Genomic DNA, 12,296 nt, shown 5'->3' with positions numbered 1-12,296 from the left:
ATGCCATCTACGAAAAACCCATAGCTAATATTACCCTCAATGGGGAAAAAACTGAGAGCTTTTCCTCTATGGTTAGGAACAAGACAGGGATGTCCACTCTCGCCTCTGTTATTTAACATATTATTGGAAATACTAGCCTCAGCAATCAGACATCTAACAACAACAAAAAAAAATAAAAGGCATCCAAACTGGGAAAGGAAGAAGTCAAAACTTAAACTACTTGCAGAGAACATGACAGTTTATACAGAAATGCCAAAGACTGCACCAAAAAACTGCTAGAACTGATAAATTCAGTAAAGTTGTAGAATACAAAAATCAATGTACAGAAATCTGTTGCATTTCCATATACCAATAATGAAGCAGCAAAAAGAGAAATTAAGAATCAGTCCCATTTACAACTGCAGCAAAAACCATAAGATACCTAAGAATAAATCTAACCAAAGAGGTGAAAAGAATGGGGCACCTGGGTGGTTCAGTCGTTAAGCATCTGCCTTCAGCTCAGGTCATGATCCCAGGACCCACATGGGGCTCCCTGCTCGGCAGGAAGCCTGCTTCTCCCTCTCCCACTCTCCCTCCCCCTCCTTGTGTTCCCTCTCTCACTGTCTCTCTCTCTGTCAAATAAATAAATAAAATCTTCAAAGAGGTGAAAAGAAAACCTGTACTCTGAAAACTATAAAACACTAATGAAAGAAACTGAAGCTGACACAAAGAAATAGAAAAACATTCCATGCTCACGGATTAGAAGAACAAAGATTATTAAAATTGTCTACACTACCCAAAGCAATCTACACATTTAATGCAATCCCTATAAAAATACCAATAGCATTTTTCACAGAGCTAAAACAAACAACCCTACAATTTGTATGGAACCATAAAAGACCCCAAATAGCCAAAGCAATCTTGAAAAAGAAAAGCAAAGTTGGAGGCATCACAATTCCAAGTTATATTACAAAACTGCAGTGATCAAAACAGTATGGTACTGGCACAAAAACAGACAAGAGATTAATAGAACAGAATAGAAAACCCAGAAATAAACCCACAACTATATGGTCAATTAATATTTGACAAAGCAGGAAAGAATATCCAATGGGAAAAAGAAATGGATGCATTCTAAGAGATATATCAATGACCAAAACTGAACCAGAAAGAAAGAGAAAACCTGAACAGACCTATAACTACTAAGGAAATTGAAGCAGTAATTAAAAATCTCCCAACAAACAAAAGCCCAGGGCCAGACAGCTTCCCAGGGGAATTCTACCAAACATTTAAAGAAGAGTTAATACCTATTCTTCTGAAACTGTTCCAAAAAATAGAAATGGAAGAAAAATCTTCCAAACTCATTTTATGAGGCCACCATTACCTTGATCACATAAACCAGACAAAGACCCCATCAAAAAGGACAATTACAGACCAATATCCCTGATGAACATGGATGAAAAAATTCTCACCAAAATACTAGACAATAGGATCTAATAGTACATTAAAAGGATTATTCACCACAACCAAGTGGGATTTATCCCTGGGCTGCAAGGTTGGTTCAATATCCGCCAATCAATGTGATACAATACATTAATAAAAGAAAGAACAAGAACCACATGATCTTCTCAATAGATGCAGAAAAAGCATTTGACAAAGTACAGCATCCTTTCTTGATCAAAACTCTTCAGAGTATAGGGATAGAGGGTACATACCTCAATATCATAAAAGCCATCTATGAAAAACCCACAGAGAATATCATTCTCAGTGGGGAAAAACTGAGAGCTTTCCCCCTAAGGTCAGGAACGCGGCAGGGATGTCCACTATCACCACTGCTATTCAACATAGTATTAGAAGTCCTAGTCACAGCAATCAGACAACAAAAAGAAATAAAAGGCATACTAATCGGCAAAGAAGAAGTCGAACTCTCACTGTATGCAGATGATATGATACTTTATGTGGAAAACCCAAAAGACTCCACCCCAAAACTGCTAGAACTCATACAAGAATTCAGTAAAGTGGCAGGATATAAAATCAATGCACAGAAATCAGTGGCATTCCTATACAACAAAACAGAAGAAAGAGAAAATAAGGAGTCGATCCCATTTACAATTGTACCCAAAACCATAAGATACCTAGGAATAAATTTAACCAAAGAGGCAAAGAATCTGTACTCAGAAAACTATAGAATACTCATGAAAGAAATTGAGGAAGACACAAAGAAATGGAAAAAACGTTCCATGATCACGGATTGGAAGAACAAATATTGTGAAGATAGCAATGCTACCTAGAGCAATCTACACATTCAATGCAATCCCTATCAAAAGACCATCCATTTTTTTCAAAGAAATGAAACAAATAATCCTAAAATTTGTATGGAACCAGAAAAGACCCCGAATAGCCAGAGGAAGGTTGAAAAAGAAAAGCAAAGCTGGTGGCATCACAATTCCGGACTTCAAACTCTATTACAAAGCTGTCATCATCAAGACAGCATGGTACTGGCACAAAAACAGACACATAGATCAATGGAACAGAATAGAGAGCCCAGAAATGGACCCTCAACTCTATGGTCAACTCATCTTTGACAAAGCAGGAAAGAATATCCAATGGAAAAAAGACAGTCTCTTCAACAAATGGTGTTGGGAAAATTGGACAGCCACATGCAGAAGAATGAAACTGGACCATTTCCTTACACCACACACAAAAATAGACTCCAAATGGTTCAAAGACCTAAATGTGAGACAGCAGTCTGTCAAAATCCTGGAGGAGAACACAGGCAGCAACCTCTCTGACCTCAGCCGCAGCAACTTCTTCCTAGAAACATCACCAAAGGCAAGGGAAGAAAGGGCAAAAATGAACTATTGGGACTTCATCAAGATAAAAAGCTTCTGCACAGCAAAAGAAACAATCAACAAAACCAAAAGACAACCGACAGAATGGGAGAAGATATTTGCAAATGACATATCAGATAAAAAGCTAGTATCCAAAATCTATAAAGAACTTATCAAACTCAACACCCAAAGAACAAATGATCCAATCAAGAAATGGACAGAAGATATGAACAGACATTTTTCCAAAGAAGACATCCAAATGGCCAACAGACACATGAAAAAGTGCTCAACATTGCTTGGCATCAGGGAAATCCAAATCAAAACCTCAATGAGACACCACCTCACACCAGTCAGAATGGCTAAAATTAACAAGTCAGGAAATGACAGATGATGGCGGGGATGCAGAGAAAGGGCAACTCTCCTACGTGGTCGGTGGGAATACAAGCTGGTGCAGCCACTCTGGAAAACAGCATGAAGGTTCTTCAAAAAGTTGAAAATAGAGTTACCGTACAACCCAGCAATTGCACTACTGGGTATTTACCACAAAGACACAAATGTAGGGATCTGAAGGGGTACGCGCACCCCAATGTTTATAGTAGCAATGTCCACAATAGCCAAACTATGGAAAGAGCCAAGATGTCCATCGACAGATGAATGGATAAAGAAGATGCGGTATATATACACAATGGAATATTATGCAGCCATCAAAAGGAATGAAATCTTGCCATTTGCAACAACATGGATGGAACTGGAGGGTATTATGCTGAGCAAAATAAGTCAATCAGAGAAAGACATGTATCACATGACCTCACTGATATGAGGAATTCTTAATCTCAGGAAACAAACAGGGTTGCTGGAGTGGTGGGGGGTGGGAGGGATGGGGTGGCTGGGTGATAGACATTGGGGAGGGTATGTGCTATGGTGAGCGCTGTGAACTGTCTAAGACTGTTGAATCTCAGACCTGTGCCTCTGAAACAAATAATACATTATATGTTAAAAAAAAAAAAAAAAAGATGCAGGAAGGGAAAAATGAAGGGGGGGAAATTGGAGGGGGAGATGAACCATGAGAGACTATGGACTCTGAGAAACAAACTGGAAGTTCTAGAGGGTAGGGGGGTGGAGGGATGGGTTAGCCTGGTGATGGGTATTAAAGAGGGCATGTACTGAATGGAGCACTGGGTGTTACATGCAAACAATGAATCATGGAACACTACATCAAAAACTAATGATGTAATGTATAGTGATTAACATAATAAAATTTAAAAAAATGCTTAATACCCTAGACAAAAATCCACTTCATTTTCATTCATATATAAATGTTAAGAGTAGTAATAATCACCTGCTAGATATCTGAACCTTTTAAAATACATATAATCAGATTCGAGATGGGTACAGATATTCTCTTTCAGACTCAGGAAAACCTCTTAGACTGTCCTCACCAGATACAGTCAGCTTAAACAGACTCTTCTGAGTGCAATGAGGACTGGTATAAAAGACATTTAAAGAGTAGGATTCCTCTAACTAATGTTTACAAAATCAAGCTCTGTCAAAAATAGATATTAAAGACACACCTAATTTAAAAAAGACACACCTAATTGTCAGTGACTATTCAAATGTAGACCTACAGCTAAACTGCAAAAACTTGTATAGTTTTCAAAAAAAAATCAATAGTCTAAAATTTCAAAAAAAAAAAAACATATACAGCACTTAGAAAACTGATGACTCTTATTCAGAGCATAAATGGATTAATGGTTTCCTCTGACCTTGTTTTTTTGTTGTTGTTAAGAGAGTGCATGGGGTTGGGCGGGCGAACACGGTAGTAGAGGGAGAAAGAGACTCCATGCCCAGAACAGAGCCTGACACGGGCTCGATCTCATGACCCTGAGACCATTACCTGAACCAAAATCAACAGTCAGAATCTTAACTGACTGAGCCACCCAGGCACCCCTGGCCATATTTTTACAAGTTTCTTTTTTTTTTCCTTTTTTTTTTGTAGGCTCCACACCCAGCATGGAGCCCAATGCAGAGCTTGAACTCACGACTCTGAGATCAAGACCTGAACTGAGATCAAGAGTTGGACACTTAAGGGCGCCTGGGTGGTTCAGTGGTTAAGCATCTGCCTTTGGCTCAGGTCATGATCCCAGGGTCCTGGGATCGAGCCCCGCATAGGGCTCCCTGCTCGGCAGGAGGCCTGCTTCTCCCTCTCCCCTACCCCTGCTTGTGTTCCTGCTTTAGCTGTCTCTCTCTGTCAAATAAATAAATAAAATAAAATAAAATAAAAAGAGTTGGACGCTTAACCAACTGAGCCACTCAGGCAACCCTATTTTTAAATTAAGATTTTTAAAGATTTTTTTTATTTTAGACAGAGAGAGAGAGAGAGAGAACACAAGATGGGGTAGGGTGAGAGGGAGAAGCAGACTCCCTGCTGAGCAGGGACCCCCCGATGCGGGACTCGATCCCAGGACTCCGGGATCATGACCCGAGCTGAAGGCAGTCGCTTAACCAACTGAGCCACCCAGGCGCCCTAAATTAAGATTTTTAAATAAAAGAAAAAATAAGCTCATTATTTCTTTAGAATATATAACTAACAAAACTTAAAACAAATCAAAGTAAACATTTACTGAAGGCTCTACAATATTTCATTTAATGCTCACAACTCCAAGAACTAGGTCTACAGATAAGGAAAATGGAGGCACAAGAAGTAAAGAAACTTGTTAAGTGGTAGGGCCAGGATTCCAACCTATGTAGTATGATTTCAGAGCCTTTCTGCTTAACCACTATACATTGCCTTACTTGAAAAAAAGTCTGAAAACCACAAAAAAACACTTTTTTGATTTTTCAAAAATATGCTATGTTTATTTACATGTCTACTATTATTTTTAAGAAGTAGCTGATTGACCAATGAGTTCAAACAAAAGATGCATAAATACAAAGCTAATCAATTTTATTTTAGTGTTCATCATCTCCAAAAGTAATTACCTCCAGTTGCTCCTTCTGGGTAAATCCCTTCATGCTTTTTCCTGAGGCATGGCCAACAAAAGTCATCACTCTAATAAGTGGCTGATGCTGTAAAAGCATTTCTGCAATTTCTTGAACACTGTCTCGAAATGAAGAGAAGATCATAACTCTGGTCTCATCACATTTCTTTTCAGAGGTGTTTTGAGCTATATAATAAAAAAATACTTTAATTACAATTTTTTTTAAAGCATATACCCAAGAACCATTTCAAGACAATCCTGAAACTATATACTAATGAATTTCTTTCAAAAAAGTAATTTAAGACATCTTAAACCTTTGCTGGTTTTCCTCCTACCTTCTCTAGTAATTTTAATATTCTTGGCTCCCTACCTCTCGTTGGCTGTCATAATAAAATCCTAAACAAATCAAGTAAAAATTACATGAAACACTTTTAACCAGTCCTTCAATTCATTCCTGATGCCAGTTATTCCCCTTATCTTCTAAGTCAGAATCACAGAACTGTAGCACTCCCACTGATTTCATAAATATTTCCTTTTCTTTTTGTCCACTAAAAGCACTCTCTCAGGGTGCCTAGGTGGCTCAGTAGTTAAGCATCTGCCTTCAGCTCAAGTCATGATCTCAGGGTCCTGGGATCGAGCCCTGCATCGGGCTCCCTGCTCAGTGGGAAGCCTGCTTCTCCCTCCCCATTCCCGCTGCTTATGTTCTCTCTCTCGCTGTGTCTCTGTCAAATAAATAAATAAAATCTTAAAAAAATAAAGTACTCTCTCAATCCAGGCCATGGGATTCCGTCCCCGAATCTATGATACTTTCAAGTTCTCCAAGGATAACTCCAAGAATACATCCTATATAGTCAATCACAAAGCTCATCTCAAGATCTCTGTGCTTGGGAGGCAGCAGAATACACAAGTAAAAACATGATCTTTGAGGGTGAGCCACTTAACTCTGGGTGATGTGTAACCATGTTAGTTAATCCCTTTAAGCTTTAATTTCTTCATATCTAAAATGAATGGAATATAAAGTATACAGACTTGCACATAGCAATTGGTTAATAATTGCACACACCAATTGCACATAGCAATTGGTTAATAATTGAATGTTGTATGGATTTTTTGTATGTTTTCTTTTCTTTTTAAGCTTTCCTGTGATTTCTATTATATTAATCTTTATGTGCATGCCAAGGACTGCACTAAGCATTTTATTTCTTTATTTTTAATATTTTATTTATTTGACAGAGATATAGCAAGAGAGGGAACACAAGCAGGGGGAGTGGGAGAGAGAGAAGCAGGCTTCCTGCTGAGCAGGGAGTCCGATGCAGGGCTCGATCCCAGGACCCTGGGATCATGACCTGAGCCAAAGGCAGACGCTTAACGACTGAGCAACCCAGGCGCCCCTGCACTTAGCATTTTATTTTTTTAAGTTGATTTTTTTTTTAAGATTTTATTTATTCATTTGAGAGAGAGAGAGAGAAGAAGCAGGCAGAGGGGGAGAGGGAGAAACAGACTCAATGCTGAGCAGGGAACCCTATGCAGGGCTCGATCCTAGAACCCTGGGATCGTGACCTGAGCCGAAGGCAGACACTTAACCGAATGAGCCACCCAGGCACCCCAAGCATTTTATGTATTAACTCATTTAGTCTTCATAACAACCCTACAAATTAAATGACCTAACACATGTAAAGTTAATTCACAACACCTAAGGAAAAAGCAAAAGCTGTTGCGAAGAAAATTATTCTACAGAAACATCCTTTGAATTATCAAGCCTCTACATCTGACCAACTCCTGACCAACTGCTACTTTCAATGCAAAGCCTATCACCTTCAACCGGCTACAGCCTGCCTTTCTACCTTCAGTCTACTGAAGGTCCTCTACCAAAGTCTCAATAAATTCCATATTGCCAAATCAGTGCTCACTTTTTAGTTCATTTTACCACACCTCTCAGCAGCATCAAACACAGTCCACACTTTCCTACTGAAATAGTCTCTTCCCTCAGCTTCTCTGCCGTTCACTTGTCCAGTCTCTTTCTCAACCTCTTTTGTGGTTTGTTTTTTTTTTTTAAGTAACCCCTACACCCAATGTGGGGCTCAAACTCACAACCCCAAGATCAAGAGTCGCATGCTCCACCAACTGAGCCAACCAGGCAACCCTCCTCTAAACTTTAAATGTTAGTAGTCTTCAGGGCTACATTCTGGGTCCTCTCATCTCTAAACTGTATTCCTGGTAATGTGATCATAACCATTCCTGAAACTTTAAATATTACCCTTTATGCCGTGATTCCAAAATTTATTCATATATATGTTAAGAGATTAAAAATAGCCCAGGGACACCTGGGTGGCTCAGCTGGTTAAGATGCTGCCTTTTGCTCAGGTCATGATCCTAAGGTCCTAGGATCAAGTCCCACATTGGGCTCCTTGCTCAGAGGGAAGCCTGCTTCTCCCTCTGCCTGCCACTTCCCATGCTTGTCCTCACTCTCTCTCTCTGACTTTAAAAAAAAAAAAAAAAAGCCCAGACCGTTCTTCTGAGATCCAGATTCACTTATCTGATGCTTACACAGTTCCACTAGGTATCTCAAAAGCATCTAAATGTATTTGCTCTTTCTTCTGTATGCTGTTCTTAATTTTTTTTTCTCATATAATTATTCAAAACATACACACACACACACTCATAGGATTCCTTTTTTCCCTCATATCCTATGTCTAATCTATCAGCAAATACTATTGGCTCCAAATTCAAAAAATATCTAGAATCTATACTCACTTAGCACCTCCACTACCATTTTCTTGGTACAAGCCACCATCATCTGTAATCTTCTTTAAACTATGAAAATAGTCTCCTAAATGGCTAATGTTTATACTCAGCAAAAGCTACCAGAGTGATCTTTCAAAAATGTAAGTCAGATCACATCACTCTACTGCTCTAAATGTCCCTATAATGGTTTCACAATGCATAAACATTTATAGAATAAAAACCGAAGTCCTGACTTGGCCTGCAAGCCATATATGATCTGGTCCCTGGCCACCTCTTCAATCTTCACCTAAACCACTCTTACCCTCATTACACTACTCCAGCGGCATTGGTTTGTTTACTGATCTTTAATCATTTATCAGTCCCACTGCCTTAGGGACTTTGAATCTACTATTCTTTCTGCCTGGTTATTATCATCCCCCAAAAATCTACAAGGCTTGCTCCCTCACTTCCATCAGGTACCAGCCCAAACACCACCCTAGAGACAGTCTTTTTCTAACACCCTATATAAAACAGCACTCCTCCATGACTATCTCCTTACCTCCTTTACTTTTCCCCACCATTATATTGTATATTGCTTTACTGTCTGCTTGCCTTCTACTGCCCCAGGCTTACTCTTCTTTTTCATAGAATACCTTATTCTTAGCATTCCCACTATGTCCCTTGTCCCACTCTCCCAAAATTTCTTAAGGTTTTTTTTTTTTAGGTTTATTATCCAGAGTAATTAAAAGCCCATCTTCTCCATAAAGTGTGAGCACAAACTAATGAGTCAGAGTTTTAGCTCTTTCAGTAGCTTTGTTTCTCCTTGAAGCTACAAACATGACTTACTATTCCATGACTTGAAGTGTTCAACTACAACTTCTTCTAATTTCTTTAACTTTGGATGACTATAGAAAAATTTTTTATCTTTAACTCCTGCAACAAAAACAAAAACACCAAGAAATTGTTATATATTTTCCATTCAATTACATTAATGTATTTTAATTACCCTTTTCAAAATAGATTTGTTGGGGCACCTGGGTGGCTCAGTCAGTTAAGCATCTGCCTTCAGCTCAGGTCATGATCTCAGGGTACTGAGATCAAGCCCTTCATCCAGCTCTCTGCTCAGCAGGGAGTCTGCTTCTCCCTTTGCCTCTCCCCCAACTCATGCTCACACTCTTTCTCTCTCAAAGAAATAAAATCTTCAAAATAGATTTGTTAACTTTTTTTCTATTTATTTAAATAGTAAGTAGCATCTGTGTAGCACATAAGCCCTACTATAAAATAAACCTTGAATTTTTCTTTAAAGATTTATTTATTTATTTTAGGGGTGGAGAGGGAGAGAGAGAATCTTCAGCAGATTCCCTATTGAGTGTGAAGCCCAATATGGGGCTCAATCCCACAACCCTGAGATCATGATTTGCGCCAAAATTAAGAGTCAGACGCTCAACTGACTGAGCCACCCAGGCACCCCTGAATTTTTTTTTATAATTTCATTCTAAAAGAGAATCCAAAGGAAATCAGCAGCAAAGTAGAAGGGAAAAATATGATTTAGTTAAGCTATAAATCAGTTTTTGGTAGTTCTGAGAATTTTCACTAACAGTAACAACTATTACTAACATCTATTATATATTTAAAGTTTATAAGCTTGGAATATATATTTATCCTAACTTAAAGAATAAAATCTTTAAGCATTTAACAGACCTGTTGCTATAGAAATAAGTAATTATAGATAGACACGTGGATCAGTGGAGTAAAATTTCAAAATCTATCTGATAAAGAGAAATATAAAATTTTAAAAGAAAAACCAGACCTTTTTGGGTAGTAGAAAAGCCATTTGAAGTACCACGTGTATGTGCAAACATGCACTCTAGATGATTATAAAGTTTCATGAAGTCCTCATTTCGGCTAAGTTCATTTTTTGCTCGAGTCATTCCTTCAGAAATTAGGAAAAGATTTTCCAAATTAGCAATGTAATAGCAAAATTAATCAAACTTATTATTTATTAAAAACAAATTAAACTTTAGCAATAAATACAAATTTTTCTAATTTAACCATGAAAGCCAGCAACTATTTCCAGTTCCACATTCACATTTGTATTAATGAATGGTTTGCTTTTTTATCACCAATTTATCAAAAACAAAAAAGCATAATCATTTGTTACATAACTATTTAATTGCTCTTTGTTGTTTTTGCTGTTGTTCTGTTTTTGTTTTTTTAAGTAATCTCTAGGACCAAAGGAGGGCTCAAACTCATGAATCTGGGATCAAGAGCTACACGCTCTACTGACTGAGTCAACTGGGCACCCCTATTTTATTGCTGGTTAAAAGAAAGCATTTTTAAGTAACCCAAACTGTTCGATACATGTTTAACCAAAATAATAACATGTCATTATTCCTTTAAATAATTTCATATAATTTACCTTTAGTTCCATCCATAATTCCACAAAGGAAGAAATATAATGATCTCATTCCCATTTGCTGCAGTAATTCATAACCATGATATAAACTAATACAAATAGCAAACTCTCCCTCGATTATGCCTTGTTGTATTCCCTAGAAAAACAAGCACATATTGAATTTAACCAGAGGAAGAAATAAAGATACATGTTCGGTGTGAAACTTACCACTCTACTGAAGGTCCACCTATTCAATGTCATAGGACATAGTGCCAGTGTATTTTCCATATAAAATCTGTCCCTTTTTAATTTTATTTTTTTCCAATACAAAACTTACATTTTAAAGAGAATAAGTGATGGAGAGAAATATTTATCATATACTGTTTCTCTTTCTAGGTAAATTATTAGCAGTATATATATTCATTTGTTCTTTCAAAACTATTTAACAAGTTCCTACTATATATGAAGCACAGAGAGAGGTATTTGGGATACAATGGAAAATAAGTCACATAATGGCCTATCCTCATAAACGTTACTGGCACCAGAACAAAATTTAATCAGACAGTTTAACACTAACATTTAACACCAACTATACATGCCATAATAACATCTGACGTTGCCCTAGGACCAGACACTTTTCAAAGCACATTACTTACACAAACTCGTTTAATCCCAACACCTGGGAGGTAGGTTCTATGGTTATGCCCATTTTATACATGAGGAAGCTGTAGACCCAGTATTTGAACCCATGGAATTTGGCTCAGGGTCCTTGTGCTTTTAACCACTACTCTCAAGGAAAAGTGAAATACATATTCCTTTTATGAGAGCATACAGCAGGTATAACTATATGATAGGATAATTTTTAAAAAGAGATCACTGAGAATAAGTTTTAATTATTTTCCTTTATTCAAGATAAAGACTATTATTCTCTACCTTACATCTTTAGTAGCATTCAATATCAGTAATACTCATTTTAAACGTTTGCAGGGTAGTGATAAATGCCCTAAAATGGTACACCAATTACCTAAACAAACTCTCATCAGTAAGATCAGGTTCAAGAGGTTTAGATTTACTACCTAAAATTTCAATGAACCTTTAATGCTTAGGAGAAATTAAAACATTCTATTAAAGTTTTGTATAATATACTAAATTTTATACTGTAATTTTACAGAAAAGGTTCCCTTAATGGTTCCCTAGATACTACCAGATAAAGTCTACATTTCTTGGTGTAACATTTAAAGCCATTCTTATGTGCTCATAACCTAGATTAACTATCATATCTGACTTCCTTAATCTTTTATCTCAGCCACGTTGGCTTGTTCACTGACTCCTTCATACCTTCATTCAACTGCCTCTGTTCTTTTGCAAATGCATTCCCTCTCAGTTCAAAGA

The 12,296-nt window shown here is 37.5% G+C and overlaps 1 protein-coding gene across 1 annotated transcript in view; it reads right to left on the bottom strand.

Annotated features, from left to right (window-relative positions):
- FANCM (FA complementation group M) overlaps positions 1-12,296 on the bottom strand; it is a 60,776-nt gene that overhangs the window by 33,956 nt on the left and 14,524 nt on the right. Inside the window, exons 6-9 of the mRNA XM_025870121.2 lie at positions 10,929-11,061; positions 10,320-10,442; positions 9,356-9,442; positions 5,787-5,971 (exon numbers count right to left, since the gene is read on the bottom strand). Coding sequence (XP_025725906.1) covers positions 5,787-5,971; positions 9,356-9,442; positions 10,320-10,442; positions 10,929-11,061 — 528 coding nt within the window. The remainder of the gene's footprint in view (positions 1-5,786; positions 5,972-9,355; positions 9,443-10,319; positions 10,443-10,928; positions 11,062-12,296) is intronic.

Source organism: Callorhinus ursinus, unplaced genomic scaffold (assembly GCF_003265705.2).
Source record: "Callorhinus ursinus isolate GAN/ISIS: 27379988/994484 unplaced genomic scaffold, GSC_fseal_2.0 scaffold8, whole genome shotgun sequence".
NCBI lineage: Eukaryota > Metazoa > Chordata > Mammalia > Carnivora > Otariidae > Callorhinus > Callorhinus ursinus.
Note: the sequence above shows the minus strand (reverse complement) of the source record. Positions and strands in the feature narration are given on the sequence as shown.